Source organism: Eretmochelys imbricata, chromosome 3 (genome assembly GCF_965152235.1).
Source record: "Eretmochelys imbricata isolate rEreImb1 chromosome 3, rEreImb1.hap1, whole genome shotgun sequence".
Lineage (NCBI taxonomy): Eukaryota > Metazoa > Chordata > Testudines > Cheloniidae > Eretmochelys > Eretmochelys imbricata.
Window position 1 is genome coordinate 142,863,975 of NC_135574.1, and position 20,944 is coordinate 142,884,918.

A 20,944-nucleotide genomic window follows, 5' to 3' on the forward strand; every position below is an offset into this window, starting at 1 on the left:
GTCCCAATGACATACAGCTCTGCTGCCATAATATTTCATGTTAAAATGCTTAAGTTACAACATATTTGTTTGTAATGTGAAATCATGAGCAAATGAAATTCTGGAAACAAGACAAAATCATCTGAACAGTCTTGCTAGTTTTCTTCCATTTCATGTCTCCTCTTCCCAGAGAAGAATCATTGTTACCTTTTAAGACTCCACCTATCAGAAAGCAAGAAAGGAGGCAAAAGAACAGTAATTAAACAAAAAGAAAAGGAGTACTTGTGGCACCTTAGAGACTAACAAATTTATTTGAGCTGGCTATGTAGACTCGCTCCTCAGGCCCTACGCTACCAGCACTCCCAGCTATCTTCGAGACACAACTGACTTCCTGAGGAAACTACAATCCATCGGTGATCTTCCTGAAAACACCATCCTGGCCACTATGGATGTAGAAGCCCTCTACACCAACATTCCACACAAAGATGTCCTACAAACCGTCAGGAACAGTATCCCCGATAATGTCACAGCAAACCTGGTGGCTGAACTTTGTGACTTTGTCCTCATCCATAACTATTTCACATTTGGGGACAATGTATACCTTCAAATCAGCGGCACTGCTATGGGTACCCGCATGGCCCCACAGTATGCCAACACTTTTATGGCCGACTTAGAACAATGCTTCCTCAGCTCTCGTCCCCTAATGCCCCTACTCTACTTGGGCTACATTGATGACATCTTCATCATCTGGACCCATGGAAAAGAAGCCCTTGAGGAATTCCACCATGATTTCAACAATTTCCATCCCACCATCAACCTCAGCCAGGTCCAGTCCACACAAGAGATCCACTTCCTGGACACTACAGTGCTAATAAGCGATGGTCACGTAAACACCACCCTATACCGGAAACCTACTGACCGCTATTCCTACCTACATGCCTCCAGCTTTCATCCAGACCACAGCACACGATCCATTGTCTACAGCCCAGCTCTATGATACAACTGCATTTGCTCCAACCACTCAGACAGAGACAAACGCCTACAAGATCTCTCTCAAGCATTCTTACAACTACAATACCCACCTGCTGAAGTGAAGAAACAGATTGACAGAGCCAGAAGAGTACCCAGAAGTTACCTACTACAGGACAGGCCCAACAAAGAAAATAAAAGAACGCCACTAGCCATCACCTTCAGCCCCCAACTAAAACCTCTCCAATGCATCATCAAGGATCTACAACCTATCCTGAAGGACAACCCATCACTCTCACAGATCTTGGGAGACGGGCCAGTCCTTGCTTATAGACAGCCCCCAACCTGAAGCAAATACCAGCAACCACACAACAGAACCACTAACTCAGGAACCTATCCTTGCAACAAAGCCTGTTGCCAACTGTGTCCACTCAGACATTCTTGTCAACCGCTGGAAATGGCCCACCTTGATTATCACTACAAAAGGTTTCCCCCTTCCTCCCCCCCCCTTCCTGGTAATTTCTTACCTTAAGTGATCGCTCTTGTTACAGTATGTATGGTAACACCCGTTGTTTCATGTTCTCTGTGTATATAAATCTCCCCACTGAATTTTCCACTGAATGTATCTGATGAAGTGAGCTGTAGCTCACGAAAGCTTATGCTCAAATAAATTGGTTAGTCTCTAAGGTGCCACTAGTACTCCTTTTCTTTTAGCAAATACAGACTAACACGGCTGCTACTCTGAAACCAGTAATTAAACAGTCAATGTAAAGAAAGAAAACGTCCTTTCCATTTTGCCTCCATTGTCTAGAAAGCATGGAAACTTTAATTCTTCTGTATATTAGTTGTGCTGTTAATACTCTTCTTACTCTGAAAATTTTGTGATGGAGATATAAGTTGATGGGCTGGTAGCTGTACACCATTCTTGACAGAAATTTATTTTGCGTCTGGACTCCATGGAAAGTGGTAGCATGACATTTTGTGTAAGGATTCTCTTTTAAGTTCAGATTGTGGGGTGGGAAAGAGAGATTGTGACAGAATTAGACAGTTTTCCCTGTTTATCATTTTTTGATCTACTCCCAGAATTATGCTGTCCTTTGTATAGAAACTCCTCTTGATGTTTACAACAATTACTCCTTGGTTCAATACTTCTTTTAGCCAATGTGTTTAATGCTTGTATGAAGCATTTGTCCAAATTCTTTTTTAGTTCACGCCACCATTTAAAAATGCATGCATGGTGTAACACATTTAAGATACTAAAATCACAAAGAAAATGGGAGAGCAAGAAAAGAGAATATAACCAAAGTCTTACGTTCTGACTGCATTGATCTATTTATTGCTGAGACAAAGTTGGGTGAGGTAATATTTTATTGGACCAGCTTCTGATGAAAAGAGACAAGCTTTTGAGCTTACACTGAGCTCTTTGTCTCCAGAAGAAGAGCTCTGTGTAAGCTTGAAAGCTTGTCTGTCTCACAAACAGAAGTTGGTCCAATAAAAGGTATTGCCTCATCCACCTTCTCTTGCTAACATCCTGGAATCAACACTGCTTCACTATTTATTGCCAACAGTTCACAGATTGGATCTGGTAACCATTATACCATAAATAGGAATATTCTTATTCATTTAAAATTTGGATATACAACCTTCTAGTTAACATACAGTGAATAAAATACTTCTGGTTTCATTTTTGTGTTCCCGTATTTTTAGAAAATTTCTCACAGAAATAATTAAACCAATAGGATGCTCTAGGTATATGAGAAATTTTTGCTTTTTTGCAGAATGTAGGACAAAATTTTGAACTTGTAGATACTGAAAATCAAATACATTTTGAGGTATTGATATCTAGCTTTTCTTTCTGTTTGCCCCTCTATTCACATTACCTTTAATTTCTAAAAGGTGTTAACATTTTTGTGGGGTTAGGGAGGAAATTTGGGTGATCTCTTACTGGTCTATGATTTGACAGCAATACCATATCAAAGGGCTATGTTTAAAGCCATTTTGAACCCACATACAGTATTTAATGGTAATCCTTCACCTGTGTGTGTGTGAGCACAGCTCCAGTTTGTTCTCTTTACTTAACCAAATATTGTCTCCTGGTTCTTTAATCAAGTCCAGTATCCAGAAGGAATATGTCTAGTCCACTATTGACTTTATTTTTGTGGCATTTTGGTATAATGTGATGTTTAATGGAGTTAGAACCTCTTCCTTTGAATTTTATATATATATATTTAACCCTTACAGGTGGCTATAATTTATGTCATTTTAAGAATTGCTGTATGTCATCCGCGGGTTTTATTTGGTATTGATACTGGATGCCTCAAAACAGATCTCCTAAAATCCTTGGAAGGATTTCAACCTTTATGCCATTTCTTCTGTCAGCCCAGGATATATTGCAAGCTTTTCATTGTATTAGTCTCTTCTAATCTGATTTAATTGTTTTTACTTTTCAACTATGAAGTCTGTTTGGCTACTTTGTTGCCATTTGGAACTTCAGTCAGGCCTCCATTAAGTCTACTTCATTTTGTCCAGTGGAAATAAGCCCTTTTTTTAACCATTTATTCATCATGTAAATCTTTAAGGCAGGTACATTATGTTGATTGCTCCATGCAACAACCTTCAGGAGCAATTACTAAGCCATGACCACCAGTCCTGAATACAGAACTCCAGGTGAGGTCTAGCTAGGTTGTTTATATAGCAGTAGTTTGACCTCCTTGTAGTATTTGTCTAGCAGTGCACCGTAGTATTCTCTGTGCCTCTTATACTATAGCTGTGGACTTTTCTGTGTATTTTATACATTTTTCTAAAATATTTTTCAGCACTTTCACTGAGCAGACATTCCCTTTTGTTTTTGTTACAATCTCATTCTAGATTTAACATTGATGTATGTTAGATTACTAAGGTCCTTCTGTGTCTGACCTCATTAACCTGCCCTCTTCATTGAGGGGTTAATCCTGACATTACAGGAAACAACTGAGCATGGGTGGGGGTGCTGGGTGGGCAGCTGCTGATTAGCATTTGAGACATCCTGTCTGTGTAGGGTATAATGTTTTCTATTGAGGTGAAACATCACACACCCACACCCACACCCCCGATCAGCCGTTTTTCCCTACCGGTCATTTAGAGCTTTCAGATGGCAGCACACCTGCTTGGGGCTACTGTATCCCTCTTCATGTAGACTATACCCTGTTGGGCATACGGCATGCCAGCCAGTGAATTAGCTGGATGTACCTTCTAGCACATTCCTGCACACTGTGGAAGTATCCTTTGGCTGCTGGGACAACAGGAGAGAAGAATCCTTACACCTTTTTCCATCTCACCCGAGCATCAGCATAGAAGAGGCCAGGATTTTATGGGCTTATGTGACACTTAATGGTGCATAGGTCTTTTGCAGGTCATCTGCATGGGGTGAAATTCACCTAATATATTTAGTATCAATGCACAGATTGGACAGCAAAGCAACAATCACTTTAAATTTATGCTGCAGAAGAATCCTGCATTTCAGGATTGAGAGTACTTACTGTCATACTTACATTCATATCTCAGTTACAATTTTCAATTCAGATGTGTATTAACATTTATGATTGTGAAAAAAGTACCCATTTCCACAAAGAGGAAAGCTTTCAACTGTAATTTTGTTAATGAATGATTTTCTGCTGTTTGATGGGTGGTACTGCTTTTCTTTTAGGAAAACATAGGAAGACTGGACGGGATGTGGCTATTAAAGTCATTGATAAGATGAGATTCCCTACAAAACAGGAAAGTCAGCTTCGCAATGAAGTTGCCATTCTGCAGGTACAAAATAAATTTTAAATAAAATCCACATTTAAGCTTTGTGTCCTGTCAAAGGACAAGATTATTTCTGTGATTCTATGGCATGTGCTTAAGTGCTTTACTGAGCTGGGCATAAGACCGAATCCTTGAAATCTGAGCCCAGCTGTTAGAGGGGGCTCTGAAAGACAGGGAGTCTGTGAGCAGCTGGTAGCAGAGTTGTCAGCTTATTGTTGGCAGCTGTCTACTTACTGCCAGCACGGACCGAGGGAGAAGATATACTTAGGCTTCCTGGGGCCACCCTGAAGCAACAGGCAGCAGCTGAAATTCATGTGACTTCTGTTCTGTTGATTGCATGACTTGCCCATCAATCCATACAAACGTTTGCTCTTTTCCTTTATATTCCTGTCTGATTGTATCATATACAAAATTGTCCACTTCAGATATAATTTCCCTTTCAAGACAAAAGTAATCTTAATACTGGCAATTGGCACATTTCTTTTGTTAAATCTTGCCACCTTGAAATGCCTTCTGCCTCATACCCTTTGTTTCTAATCCCTAATTCTCCATTTGTATATCCTTTCTGATTTTGTAGCTCAGGATAAGTGTAATTTTCCAACTGTTTAATCAGTGCTGTATCTCTTTTGTTCTTCATGTGAATTTTGTAACTCTCTAGAATTTGCACCACCCTGGGATTGTAAACCTGGAATGTATGTTTGAAACCCCAGAACGGGTGTTTGTTGTGATGGAAAAGTTGCATGGAGATATGCTGGAGATGATTCTTTCAAGTGAGAAGAGTCGGCTACCAGAACGAATCACTAAGTTCATGGTCACCCAGGTTGGTATTCCATCTCTGTTTGCTTCTCTGAAGAAAAGGGGCCAGATTTTGGTTTCTTAAACTGGTGTTAGTAGAATTTAGGCCAAGGTATTGCCTAGATTCAATCATTATTTAAAGAAGACAAAGCTTTAACGGTAGACTTTGTATTTAATGGAAGTTGAACTGATGAGAATTCAGACTCTCATCCTAGGTGACAGTTTTCACGTTTTTTCCCTAGAGGTGTAATTGGTTATGTTTTAAAGGAGACACCTCAAATTAAGTTTTCATAAAGGTGCATGTGTGGTATAAAAATATTCAAAAACTGCCCTTCCCCAAACAAAATTAACACTAATCGTGATTTTGATCAGGAAAAAAAATAGCACTTGCACAATGTGAAAGCACAGCAAAATTGTAGAAGTCTGTACAGTTCAAAATTATTGTACAACTTTGTGTCTGATCTTTGGTGCTTAGACACTTACAGTCCTAATCATTTTGAAAATACCTTTCCTTCTTTTGTAGATACTTGTTGCTTTGAGGAATTTACACTTCAAGAATATTGTACACTGTGATTTAAAACCAGAAAATGTACTACTAGCATCAGCAGAACCATTCCCTCAGGTGAGTGAAAATACAACAAATGTTTCATCCTAAATCACTGTTCCACTAAAGAAGAAATATAGAATTTAGAGCTTAAAAATTATCTGTCATAGGACAGTGTTACTGATGTTTTCACCCAAAATATAACTAGAATTATGTGAGCTGCCTGTTTTGTTACCTTATTACATTTTTTCAACTCTTAGAACACTGAGGATGAAGTTTTTCACCTCTACTTTCCCTGCTCTAATGTTACTGTCCCTCTCAGTAAGTAGTAGCCTCTGCTCACTCCTTCAAAGAGAATAAGACCCCTCCACCTTTCCAACTGCCTCAGTGAGTGCTGGAAGAATACATTTTCCCAAAGCAAGCAGGTAGGGACATCGGAATTACCAATCTGGATCAGATCAGTGAATCCTTCAGGTCAGTGTCCTGTGTCTGACAGCGGCCCATAGCAGCAGCTTCAGAGGAAGGTGCAAGAAACCTTGTAGTGGACAACTGTGGAATAATCTTGCCATAGGGGAAGTTTCTTCCTGATCCTAATCAGTTAATGACTGAAATCTTCATGCTTCAGGTATATCTTAGAGGAGTAAGAGGTGACTTGATTACAGTCTATAAGTACTTTCACAAGGAGAAAATACCAGGTATTAAACGACTCTAATCTAGCAGTAAAAGGCATAGCAAGAACTAACGGTTGAAAGTTTAAACCAGACAAATTCAAATAGGAAATAAGACACAATTTTCTTTAACTATGAGGCTGATTAACATTGGAACAAACTACCAATAAATGTGGTGGAGACCCCATCTCTCACTGTCTTCAAATCAACACAGGATGCCTTTTTGGAAAGCATGCATTAGTCAAACAAGCAGTTGGGGCTAGAGGGGTAACTGGGTGAAATTCTGTGGCCTGTATTATACAGGAGTTCAGATTACTTGGTTCCTTCTAGCCTTAGAATCTATTTATTCTAAAACCAAAAGAGTATATTCTGTTCTCTGAAATATAAATTCAGATATTGCAATGCAACTGTCCAGGAGACTTAAGATGTATTAGTACAACTAAGTTCTAGAAGAGTTTACCACAGTTAAATTAAAAGGACCTGGTGGCAAGAGGTTATGAATTATCTATGTATTTTGTGTACTGATTTATTGAATAAGTGTAGATGTTCTTTGACAGGTTTCAGAGTAACAGCCGTGTTAGTCTGTATTCGCAAAAGGAGTACTTGTGGCACCTTAGAGACTAACCAATTTATTTGAGCATAAGCTTTCGTGAGCTACAGCTCACTTCACATCCGGTTAAGTGAGCTGTAGCTCACAAAAGCTTATGCTCAAATAAATTGGTTAGTCTCTAAGGTGCCACAAGTACTGCTTTTCTTTTTGCGATGTTCTTTGAGTGATTGCACATGTTCATTTTACTTCAGGTGTGTGCCAGCCAAGTGTGCCAGAGTCGGAGATTTTTCCCTTACCGGTATCCATCAGGGTGGTACATGTGCCCTCTGTTGCTTCATGCTGCTGCACAATTATATAATGGGCAGAGCCGCCCCTGACCCTCTTCAGTCCCTTCTAAACACCCATGATCGGTGGGGTTGCTAATATTCTCTTTTTCAGGGAATTTTTCTTGTATATAGTTCGTGTACTCATCAATAGTTAGACCTTTAGAGTAAAGTTTTATTATTATTTAGCTTAGTTTTGCTTAGATTGCCAGTTCCTGCTTGTTCTGGGTGTCAACTCCTGGTACATGGGCTTTAAGGCTTGCATTGGCTGCAAGAAGTCTGATAAGTGACCCTCAGCAGTCTAAAGTGCCTCGGTGAGGGTCGCATCTCAGACTGTTCCCATATCTGTAGAAACTTCAAGCCTTGGACCAAAGGGGTGGACGTCAAGTACTTCTGCCTCTGTCAAAAGTGCCCCTCAGTACATTGCGGAGACTCTGTGCTATTCCCCTTCCCTGGTATCAAGGAAGAAGCATGGGCAATGTGTCTTGAAGGAGCCAGCTGCCTCCAAAAGATCGAGGCCACTGCCGACCCTACAGATACCACTAAGGCAAAAATCTCCGATGACCAGGCACGTGGGCACACACACACCTAGAATGGAATGGACATGAGCAACACATCTTGAAGAGCAATGGTCACGAAAAGTAGGTAACTTTTTTCTCCAGTCTGCAGAGCCTCTTATCAGGGCTCTTTTGACACTACCATCAGAACCTAACCTGATCTTGCAGGACCACAGTCGACTCACTGCATTACAACCTGTCTGCTCTCCATCTTATGGCTTGGATGCTCTATAGTTAATGCCTTAAGAGGCAGAGTGTTCAGAGAATGTATGAAACATCTTCCTGAGTAGCTGAAAACCTAGTCAATATACTTTTCTGTTCAAGTGAAAATGATTTTCTTTATGGTCATAGCAGAAAGAAGTTTTCCAGTCTGGACCTCTTTCCACCATGTCTTGGATTACTTGTTCTGCCTGAAACAACAAGGCCTATCCATTGGTACCATCTGGGAGCTATCTCCAGTTTCCAATCACTGGCCACTCAGTATTCTCTAATCCAGTGTTCTTAAAGAGTCTGGACAGGTTATATCCCCAGGTGGCTATATCTTTAGGGCTCAAATCTGGTGTTAACAAAGTTGATGGGTCCACGCTTTGAACTGATGGCAACCTGCTCTTTACTTCATCTATCCATGAAAGTAGCCTTTTTGATAGCTATTACCTCTGGGAGAAGAGTGGGGGAATTACAAGCCTTGGTAGCTGACCCTCCTTACACAATCTTTTATAAGGACAAAGTTACGTGCACATCCGAAATCTGTGCCTAAAGTAATATCAAAATTCCACCTCAATCAAGTGATATAATTTACAACTTCCTTTCCTAAGCCCCAATCTCATAAGGATGAAGAGACACTCCATACTTTGGATGTCAGAAGGGCGTTAGGTTTTTACTTGGACATAACCAAATTGTTTAGGTTGGCATCCCAACTTTTAGCAGTTTCAGACAGGATGAGGGCCCTTCTAGTCTCAGCACAGAGAATCTCATCATGGATTTCCTCTTACGTATGTGTTGTGACATTGTCAAAATAACCCTGACAAGCGGGGTGGTAGCAAACTCAGCAAGATCTCGGGCGATTTCTGCAGCTTTTCTAGCTCAAGTGCCCATAATAGACATATGTAGGATGGTGACTTGGTTATCGGCACACACCTTTATAACTTATTACTCTGTATCTCAGCATTCCAGAAATGACGCCTAGTTTGGACGAGTAGTCCTTCAGTTCTTTTTCAGGTAGACTCTGAAATGCACCTCCAGATTGAACTGCTTGTGAATCACTTGAAGTGAAATGGATGTGTGCAATCACTCGAAGACAAAATAGTTATAAAACTCTTCTGTAACTGTTGTTCTTTGAGATGTTTAGTACGTGCCAATTCCGTGACCCTCCCCTTTCCCCTCTATAGCAGAGTCTCTCCGGTAAGGAGGAACCAAAGGGGTGTGGGGTGGCTTTATGCCATCACGAGGCAGCAGAGGGTGAATGTGTTGCCCCGACAGGTACCACTATAGGAAAAATCTCTGATTCTGGTGCAGTGGGTGTGCACATACCTGAAGTGGGCTAGACATGTCATAAATATAAAGGGAAGGGTAAACCCCTTTAAAATCCCTCCTGGCCAGAGGAAAACTCCTCTCACCTGTAAAGGGTTAAGAAGCTAAAGGTAACCTCACTGGCACCTGACCAAAATGACCAGTGAGGAGACAAGATACTTTCAAAAGCTGGGAGGAGGGAGAGAAACAAAGGGGCTCTGTCTGTCTATATGCTGCTTTTGCCGGGGATAGACCAGGAATGGAGTCTTAGAACTTTTAGTAAGTAATCTAGCTAGGTATGTGTTAGATTATGATTTCTTTAAATGGCTGAGAAAAGAATTGTGCTGAATAGAATAACTATTTCTGTCTGTGTATCTTTTTTGTAACTTAAGGTTTTGCCTAGAGGGATTCTCTGTGTTTTGAATCTAATTACCCTGTAAGGTATCTACCATCCTGATTTTACAGAGGGGATTTCTTTACTTCTATTTACTCCTATTTCTATTAAAAGTCTTCTTGTAAGAAAACTGAATGCTTTTTCATTGTTCTCAGATCCAAGGGTTTGGGTCTGTGGTCACCTATGCAAATTGGTGAGGCTTTTTACCAAACTTTGTCCAGGAAGTGGGGTGCAAGGTTTTGGGAAGTATTTTGGGGGGAAAGACGTTTCCAAACAGCTCTTCCCCAGTAACCAGTATTTGTTTGGTGGTGGTAGCGGCCAATCCAAGGACAAAGGGTGGAATATTTTGTACCTTGGGGAAGTTTTTGACCTAAGCTGGTAAAGATAAGCTTAGGAGGTTTTCATGCAGGTCCCCACATCTGTACCCTAGCGTTCAGAGTGGGGGAGAAACCTTGACAACATGTGAAGTGGAATGGACACGTGCAACACATCTCAAAGAACAACAGTTACAGAAGAGGTTAGTAACTGTTTGTTTTTTCTCAAGTTTGCTAGTAAGTTTCCAAAGTCAAGTATGTAAAGGGAGACATCACTGAAGGAATAGGACTAACTGCTTTTTGCTTCAATTTGTCCAGTGCAAGCAATAGCTAAATGACGGCAAATCTGTGATGCCTGATACCATACTTTTTGTTTGGACAGTTGCTCCTCTGTGAGATCTGCCAGAGATTTTTCAGTTAACAGTACTGTATTTATTTATAGGTGAAGCTGTGTGACTTTGGTTTTGCACGCATCATAGGAGAGAAGTCTTTCAGGCGCTCTGTGGTTGGAACCCCTGCTTATCTTGCTCCTGAAGTACTCCGGAGTAAAGGTTACAATCGCTCTCTGGATATGTGGTCAGTGGGAGTTATTGTCTATGTGAGCCTTAGTGGTACCTTCCCATTTAATGAGGATGAAGATATAAATGACCAAATCCAAAATGCAGCATTTATGTATCCACCGAACCCCTGGAAGGAAATTTCTAGTGAAGGTAAAGAAATTCAAGAGAGCTTTTGCTTTTTGAGATCTTGTTTTTTATAGCATTTTATATACATTAACACTTTGGAATTCAGATATTTTTGAATTGCATTATGAGTTTGATTCAGACACGAATGTGAAAATTGACAGCTGAATGACTCTTTGGTAAAGGCTAACATCATAGGTGTGAACCAGCATGAATTTGTGAAAGATAAACAATGTCAGGTGGGATTACATTTAAAAATCGGTCTAGAGAAAAGGGAGAACCAATAGATATAACTAGATTTCAGAAAGCTGTTGATAGAACTTGACAGAATGGCTTATTGTATAAACTCACCAAATGTGGGTTTAGCTAACTTTTCTACTGGGTGTAGAAAGTGGTGGGCTGGAGGTAAAGATGTGTACTCTTCATGAAAGCTAATGACAAGTTAAATCTGGCATAGCTATCTGTTGGGACTGATTACTTGAAACATAGGCATGCATATAACTAGAATTCTGGATCCAAACAGTCTGATCCAGTGCAATAACGAAATAGGGGTGAGTGAAGATATTCAGATCTGGATCCAAATGTTAGCAGGCTTCAAGGTTGTTCTGACCTGGGGTTTTAGAATGGGCTTATCTCTAGCTGTGAAATTCACGATGATGATAAAATAAGTGGTGTATATACATAAGACCTGGAGGGATGCCTGACAGTAGTGTGTAATGGTGGGAACTTACTGTTGAGAGAGAGCACTTTAAAAAGAACTTTTCAAAAGAGTCTAAGTGGCTGAGGAGCCTAAATCTCATTGACTTCTGATGAGACGTAGGTTCTTAAGTACCCTCGTCATTTTGAAAACTTTACCCCTATTAATTTAGGACCAATATTGGTAAAGCTTCCATTGACTTCAGTCGGACTAGGATTTTACCCTCACATTAGTACATTATTTTTAACAGTAAATTTGAAATCAATAAATTAAATTTGGAGTAAATCAGTAAACTCGGTTTTGAGTAGTAGTTTTTTTTTTTTAAAACAAATACTGGCTTTCTCCTAACATGAGTTAAAATTTACTGTAAAGACCATTGGCTTGGCTAAGATTCACATAATCTACATTGTGTATATATTTTAGTTAACACTTCAATTTCAAAGTTGCATGTAAACTACATTAGAGATGACAGATTTGTATTTATACTGTAGAATTTTTGATAATTTGTTTGTTCTGTGGCTTTTCCCCCAGCCACTGATTTAATAAACAATTTACTTCAAGTGAAGATGAGAAAGCGTTATAGTGTTGACAAATCTCTTAGTCACCCCTGGCTACAGGTAAGAGCTATTGCCCACTTTGTTTTCTATAAAAGCTGTGTGTAACTGTCCTTTAAGTGAATCACATTTTGAATTAAGTAGTGCGAAGGCTTTGTAAAGATTGTTTTTACTGCAACATTATGAAAATATCTTACAATGGATATCCATGAAGATGGCAACTAGAATTAATCTGAGAGAAACCTGAGCCTCATTGACCATGCTTACCTACTGTGTCCTTCCTATCTCCCCTTCCCACCTCTGGGATTCTGCCCATCTCCTTGTGTTCCTTCCCCCTGCTCTTCAGAATCTTATCTTGCCCTCTTGTTCTCTACGATACTGTTAATTTTTCTGTCTCTCAACTTTTACTCTTTACTGTATATCTGGCAGTGGTATGGAGAGTTCATTCCCTTAGTATTGCCAATTATCAACACTCAGCTCCACCTGAAATACATGGCAGAGTGAGAAGCTATTTGGTCTCAAGTAGAGAATTAAAGCAGAATTTATACCATAACTCATTTTAGAAGAGGCAAGATGAGGTGAGGGGTGCTTGTAGAAGGAAAGTGTTGGTTCAGTTTTCACTTGGGTCCCTTTTACTTTCTGATCTCTGACAACTACATAATCTCACAATTTTGCACAGACAGACGAGAACTCTGAGGGAAAACCCACTCAATTATTTGATGGAATTACTATTTAAACTGAAAGGACAGCATTTTTACATATATCTGAAAAATGTCTGTCTTGGAATCATTACATTTTCATAAACTGTATGTATTACTTTCACTGAAATCAGAGGGATTTAACTTATTTCAACTCAAGCCCCTTCAGGTGAACCTAATCCTGTTTGGTTTTGCACTATATCTTGTTGACTGTAGTCACCTAGTCATATTAAAGTGTAAGTATTTAATTGCTAACTTGATTTCTATGACTGTTGTGCTGCTATGGGTTTCATAAACCATTTGCCTTAATTTTTTTAAAGGATTATCAGACTTGGCTTGATCTTAGAGAGTTTGAAACTCGCATTGGAGAGCGTTACATTACCCATGAGAGTGATGATGCTCGCTGGGAAGAACATGCTTATGAACACAACCTTGTGTACCCCAAACATTTCATTATGGCCCCCAATCCAGATGATATGGAAGAAGACCCTTAATATTCGCCGTGCTAACTTCATTACGGAAAGGTGTTTCAGATAGAAACTGATGTTGATACTTTTCTGGACCCATATTGCTCTTTGAATGTTGTTCAGATGATTCAGTCTACAAAACCATGAAGAATCCTGCACTGGCAGGTGGCTGGGCAAAATGACCTAACAAGTTTTTTCTTCATCTCTAATTTCTTGAACTATGAAATGTGATCTGGCAATGGGATAAGCAACTTGGGTAACATTTCACTAGCTGTATGGTTACAGATGATGTTACTGAGGTGTAATGCATACAAACTGAATGCATGGTGTGAGTTTTCTGTGTTTTTTGTAGCCTATGCAATAATGAAACAATTTTTTTATGGTTTCCTTGTCCCTTATTTACTAAGCCATAGAATACTGTTTTCTGGTATTTAGATACATCTCCACTTTCCTAGTTTGTACATTGTGGAAGAGGCTGTAAAAAGAAATCAAAACCGTATACCTTGACCAAATACAACAGAAAATGCTGGATTAGGACTAATTTAAAAGATTGAATGTTGTTTGACAGGTATGCTAAAACAATCAAGGTAAAGGAACATGCTCATTTGCCACTGTTTAAGCAGTTGACTTTCTTTGCCCTGGTAGAATTGAAGGATCTTTCTCTGAAGATAAGATAGTAACACCAGATTTCATATTTCTATTGAATGCTAACTGACAATCAAAAAGCTATGGTAGCCCTCAACATTGTCTGTTACAATAGAGCAATAAACCACAACAGGGTGTGTATTAGTATGCAAGATTGGCATGTGTCTTGGGTGTGTACCAAAGGCGTTTTGTCTTAAAACCACCAAAGTAGTGCACAGATGGCATACACACTTTTATGTAGCATATCCTTCCACTGTTGAATAACTTTTAAAAACATATGTTATGTTCATTTTAGGTTCCCCGGGCTCAGCCTGTCTGCAGTAGTTTGTGGACTGATAGCAACTCTCGATCCCCATTTTCTGTTGAACAAACTAAATTAGGAATCCTGTTGAAAAAAATCAAAATTGAGCATGAGTTAAAGGGGCTGTAGCGCCACAAACTGTTGCCAAAAGGGCAGCTGGATTCATGAACTAACAGGAGGAAGAAGCATTGCCTCCTCTTTCAGCCTACCACTTTTTGCCTTCCAGTCTTTAACCTGCAATTCCACCCTTTCCCCACTTCCTAAACTTTACAGATTATGAAACTGAATTAGGAGCCCTAAACCAATTCTTAATTCAGCTTCTTAACAGAAACTTCCATTTAAACATACCCAGCCACATCTTGAGAACTGTGGCCACATGGAAAGGGAAGCAGAAGTTTCCTTCTGAAATGACGGTGCAGGAAGATAGTTCAGCAGTTAAAGTCTGCCATGTTTCAAGAAGAAAGCTTTTTGCCCACTATATTAAATGGAGGCCTCCATTTACTTAGTTGTGAGTTTCTGAGGAAATTTCAGCCATGTATTATTGGGAGTTGATGCAAGACTATGCATATCACAGATAGGTCCAACTAGCTAATAAGAACTTGGCTTTGGGTAATGTCCTTATTATGGTTTTTTAAAATGTAAATTCTGTAGGTTTCAGCTGCAAAGGTAATTGAAGCCTTTGGGGTCTCCTTACTCTTCTAGGTGAGGTAATTTTTTTTGTAGGCTGACTAAAATATTTTTAATTGTAATTATCAAAATCATGGTGGGTGAGTAGACTTTTGTGCCTGGACTGATGGAAAATCATCATGAAAATACGTGGTTGCTTCAGAGTTTCAGCTGCTCTTAGATACATAAGTGAACTGGCAATGAAGTTGGTGGAAACTACCTAAGTGTATCTGAAGGAAGAACAGGGCCCATAATTGACTCTCTACCTGCTTGGCTTCCTTTAGCCTAGCCGCTGCATTTTATAGGTATCTAGGCTGTTCGCAACTAAAACCTTACGGCCAGATTCTGTACTATACCTTCACCAGTGGGAAATACAAGGTGCTGCCTTTGCACATCTGGGATACTGCCCTACTCCTGGGACTGCTCTAATGTTTGGCAGAATCCCTCCAGCCACCAGTGTCAAAGCCTTCTGGCCATTCCACCCTGACACACTCTTGCCTTGCAAGGCCATGCCTCTATTCTGAGATTTGTTCAGGGGGTTGGCATAGAGCTGCCCATACCACTCCTGCATTTGGGGAATTCTCCAGGAGATTGTTTTCTCCTTTTGTGGTGCTGGAAGAGTATAAAGGAATTGTAGTAGGAGGCAGAATCTGCCCTCTTAACCTTGCAGCCTCATTTCAGGATTGGTCCCTCCACAGAGAGTATTGAAACACCTTGTAGGCTAATGTAATGGTAGTTTTAATTTTTGAAGTAGCCTGATCACCTGTGAAATCATTGGATTAGTGTTGGCCTAATTTCCTGTAAAGTTTGTCACAGCCAGGTTTTAAGAGGGAAGTGACACTCTCTTCTAGCTGCCACCATTTCTTTAGCATCTCTGAAATTTGGGCACCATGCCTCTTACGGCTGTAGTGCTTCAGACATGGTTGGGCTTTCAAACTTCGATTTTACATTGCTGAGTTGAGGCATTTCAGGGCTTCCAGTTACATTTAAAGAAACATCTTTAAAGCAGGTGTGCTTTTGGTGGGTCTTGTAACCAGAATGGACAGGGATGGTGTCCCTAGCCTCTGTTTGCCAGAAACTGGGAATGAGCCACAGGGGATGGATCGCTTGATGCTTACCTGTTCTGTTCATTTCCTCTGGGGCACCTGGCATTGGCCACTGTTGGAAGACAGGATACTGGGCTAGATGGACCTTTGGTCTGACCCAGTATGGCTGTTCTTATGTTCTTAGCAGGGTTGGAGGAGAGGATGGTATCCATGGAGGAGGAAGAGGCCTAACTGCCTTCCCTCCACCCCCTGTAAAGTCTATTTCTATTTTAAAACACAAAATGAGACCTATTCAGTATTCCCAATTTAGGTTTAAAAACAAAATGGGAATTGAAACTGGCTTTTGGAGCCATTTGGACTCCTGGGGTTGGAAGCAGGTAGTTGAGGATTCACCCCCCCCCCCCATGCATTGGAAACAAACATTCAAATTAGTAGTAAAAGTGTGCTCCAAATTTGTTGCCCTTTTCTCTAATTCTTCTATAGTGAATTCCATAGCAGTAGGATATGTTTAAAATCCTCACCCATGATTTTAAAACTACTGAATTTTAGAATTAAGTAGCCATCTTCCAATAGCGATAAGTGTGCGCATTCCTGGATCACTGGTACACTATTAAGATAAGTAAAATACTTCAAGCCCCAGAATGCGTATGGCATGGGCCAGTACTGTAGCAATACACACCCTGTTGTGGCTTGATGCTTAAGATGAAAAATAACTGGAACATTTGTATTACTTTGATAGTTATCACACACATTTTACAAGCCATGAAATGAATTGCACAGCTTGCACTCTACCTTTTTTTAATGAAAGCCTAAAACCTTTTTTATTAAATTTTAAGCTTTAAGTCACTGACTAAGAATCTGGAGTTATAATAATCAGTTGCTCCAGATGAATTTGTACCCAATGCTACATAATCATTAACCTGTTTTGAATTAAGAAGTTGCATTCATGCAAGAAATAGTGCTATGTTGATGCTAGAAAAAGCTCAAGTAAAATTTGTAGCCTCAAAAGGACACTGTCAAGTACTTTTTTTATATTTTTATACATCCATTGTTTGTAAATATCCTCTAAGCTTGAAAATAAAATTTATTTCCCTATCAGAGTTGTTGTTGTCCATTTACATGGATTCCCTTCCTTTCCCTGTGTTAAAATGTCCTTGAAAACAACTTGGGTGTGTACATACATGTTTGTGTACTGGGATCACTGATGTGAGGAACAGCTGTAGGAATAGCATTTTACTCACCTGTGCTGCTTTTTATGTTTTGTACTACTTTTTTATCCCCCTCCGATCTTTCAAAATATTTGACTCCTTAAAAATGGATTAAGAGAATCACTGACAAGGAGTGCTGGCTTTTAAACAAATATACATGTTTAGAATCCACAGGACATTCCCCAAATGTCTTATTACATCAAACAATGTTAATGTAGGTCAAGTGTGCCCTGGTCTACACTAGGACTTTAGGTCGAATTTAGCAGCGTTAAATTGATGTAAACCTGCACCCGTCCACACAATGAAGCCCTTTATTTCGACTTAAAGGGCTCTTAAAATCGATTTCCTTACTCCACCCCGACAAGTGGATTAGCACTTAAATCGGCCTTGCCGGCTCGAATTTGGGGTACTGTGGACACAATTCGATGGTATTGGCCTCCGGGAGCTATCCCAGAGTGCTCCATTGTGACCGCTCTGGACAGCACTCTCAACTCAAATGCACTGGCCAGGTAGACAGGAAAAGAACCGCGAACTTTTAAATCTCATTTCCTGTTCGGCCAGCGTGGCAAGCTGCAGGTGACCATGCAGAGCTCATCAGCACAAGTGACCATGATGGAGTCCCAGAATCGCAAAAGAGCTCCAGCATGGACCGAACGGGAGGTACGGGATCTGATTGCTGTTTGGGGAGAGGAATCCGTGCTATCAGAACTCCGTTCCAGTTTTCGAAATGCCAAAACCTTTGTCAAAATCTCCCAGGGCATGAAGGACAGAGGCCATAACAGGGACCCGAAGCAGTGCCGCGTGAAACTGAAGGAGCTGAGGCAAGCCTATCAGAAAACCAGAGAGGCGAACGGCCGCTCCGGGTCAGAGCCCCAAACATGCCGCTTCTATGATGAGCTGCATGCCATTTTAGGGGGTTCAGCCACCACTACCCCAGCTGTGTTTGACTCCTTCAATGGAGATGGAGGCAATACGGAAGCAGATTTTGGGGACGAAGAAGATGATGATGATGATGATGATGATGAGGTTGTAGATAGCTCACAGCAAGCAAGCGGAGAAACCGGTTTTCCCGACAGCCAGGAACTGTTTCTCACCCCCTGAACCCACCCAAGGCTGCCTCCTGGACCCAGCAGGCGGAGAAGGGACCTCTGGTGAGTGTACCTTTTAAAATACTATACATGGTTTAAAAGCAAGCATGTGAAAGGATTACTTTGCCCTGACATTCGCGGTTCTCCTAGATGTACTCCTAAAGCCTTTGCAAAAGGTTTCTGGGGAGGGCAGCCTTATTGTGTCCTTAATGGTAGGACACTTCACCACTCCAGGCCAGTAACACGTACTGGGGAATCACTGTAGAACAAAGCATTGCAGTGTATGTTTGCTGGCATTCAAACAACATCCGTTCTTTATCTCTCTGTGTTAACCTCAGGAGAGTGAGATATAATTCATGGTCACCTGGTTGAAATAGAGTACTTTTCTTCAGGGGACACTCAGAGGAGCCCATTCCTGCTGGGCTGTTTGCCTGTGGCTAAACAGAAATGTTCCCCACTGTTAGCCACAGGGAGGGGGGAGGGTTGAGGGGGTAGCCACGCGGTGGGGGGAGGCAAAATGCGACCTTGTAACGAAAGCACATGTGCTATGTATGTAATGTTAACAGCAAGGATTACCCTGAAAGAGTGTAGTCACTGTTTTATAAAATGTGTCTTTTTAAATACCGCTGTCCCTTTTTTTTCTCCACCAGCTGCATGTGTTTCAATGATCACAGGATCTTCTCCTTCCCAGAGGCTAGTGAAGCTTAGAAAGAAAAAAAAACGCACTCGCGATGAAATGTTCTCCGAGCTCATGCTGTCCTCCCACACTGACAGAGCACAGACGAATGCGTGGAGGCAAATAATGTCAGAGTCCAGGAAAGCACAAAATGACCGGGAGGAGAGCTGGCGGGCTGAAGAGAGGGCTGAAGCTCAAATGTGGCGGCAGCGTGATGAGAGGAGGCAGGATTCAATGCTGAGGCTGCTGGCGGACCAAACCAGTACGCTCCAGTGTATGGTTGAGCTGCAGCAAAGGCAGCTGGAGCACAGACTGCCACTGCAGCCCCTGAGTAACCAACCGCCCTCCTCCCCAAGTTCCATAGCCTCCACATGTAGACGCCCAAGAACGCGGTGGGGGGGCCTCCGGCCAACCAGCCACCCCACCACAGAGGATTGCCCAAAAAAAAGAAGGCTGTCATTCAATAAATTTTAAAGTTGTAAACTTTTAAAGTGCTGTGCTTAAAGTGCTGTGTGGCATTTTCCTTCCCTCCTCCACCACCCCTCCTGGGCTACCTTGGTAGTCATCCCCCTATTTGTGTGATGAATGAATAAAGAATGCATGAATGTGAAGCAACAATGACTTTATTGCCTCTGTAAGCGGTGATTGACGGGAGGAGGGGCAGGTGGTTAGCTTACAGGGAAGTAGAGTGAACCAAGGGGCGGGGGGTTTCATCAAGGAGAAACAAACAGAACTTTCACACCACAGCCTGGCCAGTCATGAAACTGGTTTTCAAAGCTTCTCTGATGCGTACCGCACCCTCCTGTGCTCTTCTAACCGCCCTGGTGTCTGGCTGCGCGTAACCAGCAGCCAGGCGATTTGCCTCAACCTCCCACCCCGCCATAAACGTCTCCCCCTTACTCCCACAGATATTGTGGAGCACACAGCAAGCAGTAATAACAGTGGGAATATTGGTTTCGCTGAGGTCTAAGCGAGTCAGTAAACTGCGCCAGTTTGCCTTTAAACGTCCAAATGCACATTCTACCACCATTCTGCACTTGCTCAGCCTGTAGTTGAACAGCTCCTGACTACTGTCCAGGATGCCTGTGTACGGCTTCATGAGCCATGGCATTAAGGGGTAGGCTGGGTCCCCAAGGATACATATAGGCATTTCAACATCCCCAACAGTGTGTTATTTTCTGGTCTGGGAATAAAGTCCCTTCCTGCAGCTTTTGAAACAGACTAGAGTTCCTGAAGATGCGAGCATCATGTACCTTTCCCGGCCATCCCACGTTGATGTTGGTGAAACGTCCCTTGTGATCCACCAGAGCTTGCAGCACTATCGAAAAGTACCCCTTGCGGTTTATGTACTCGGCGGCTTGGTGCTCCGGTGCCAAGATAGGGATATGGGTTCCGTCTATGGCCCCACCACAGTTAGGGAATCCCATTGCAGCAAAGCCATCCACTATGACCTGCACATTTCCCAGGGTCACTACCCTTGATATCAGCAGATCTTTGATTGCATGGGCTACTTGCATCACAGCAGCCCCCACAGTAGATTTGCCCACTCCAAATTGATTCCCAACTGACCGGTAGCTGTCTGGCGTTGCAAGCTTCCACAGGGTTATCACCACTCGCTTCTCAACTGTGAGGGCTGCTCTCATCTTGGTATTCATGCGCTTCAGGGCAGGGGAAAGCAAGTCACAAAGTTCCATGAAAGTACCCTTACGCATGTGAAAGTTTCGCAGCCACTGGGAATCGTCCCAGACCTGCAACACTATGCGGTCCCACCAGTCTGTGCTTGTTTCCCGAGCCCAGAATCGGCGTTCCACAGCATGAACCTGCCCC

General features: G+C 41.6%; 2 protein-coding genes across 3 annotated transcripts in view; both read left to right on the forward strand.

Moving 5' to 3' along the window:
• PRKD3 (protein kinase D3) overlaps positions 1–17,240 on the forward strand; it is a 78,754-nt gene extending 61,514 nt beyond the window's left edge. For both annotated transcript variants that reach the window (XM_077813520.1, XM_077813521.1), the window contains exons 14-19: positions 4,634–4,740; positions 5,393–5,554; positions 6,053–6,151; positions 10,831–11,098; positions 12,300–12,385; positions 13,341–17,240. In XM_077813520.1, the coding sequence (XP_077669646.1) occupies positions 4,634–4,740; positions 5,393–5,554; positions 6,053–6,151; positions 10,831–11,098; positions 12,300–12,385; positions 13,341–13,514 (896 nt within the window). In that variant the 3' untranslated portion in view covers positions 13,515–17,240. The remainder of the gene's footprint in view (positions 1–4,633; positions 4,741–5,392; positions 5,555–6,052; positions 6,152–10,830; positions 11,099–12,299; positions 12,386–13,340) is intronic.
• LOC144262987 (myb/SANT-like DNA-binding domain-containing protein 7) lies at positions 17,238–19,649 on the forward strand. Its single transcript, XM_077813523.1, has 2 exons — positions 17,238–18,504; positions 19,092–19,649. The coding sequence occupies exon 1, from the start codon at positions 17,936–17,938 to the stop codon at positions 18,452–18,454; it is 519 nt and encodes a 172-aa protein (XP_077669649.1). The 5' UTR covers positions 17,238–17,935; the 3' UTR covers positions 18,455–18,504; positions 19,092–19,649.
• The last annotated feature ends 1,295 nt before the right edge of the window (positions 19,650–20,944 follow it).

What these genes read in the sequence shown, in the direction of transcription:
- LOC144262987 (XM_077813523.1), top strand. Translation starts at nt 17,936, where the DNA reads ATGCAGAGCTCATCAGCACAAGTGACCATGATGGAGTCCCAGAATCGC.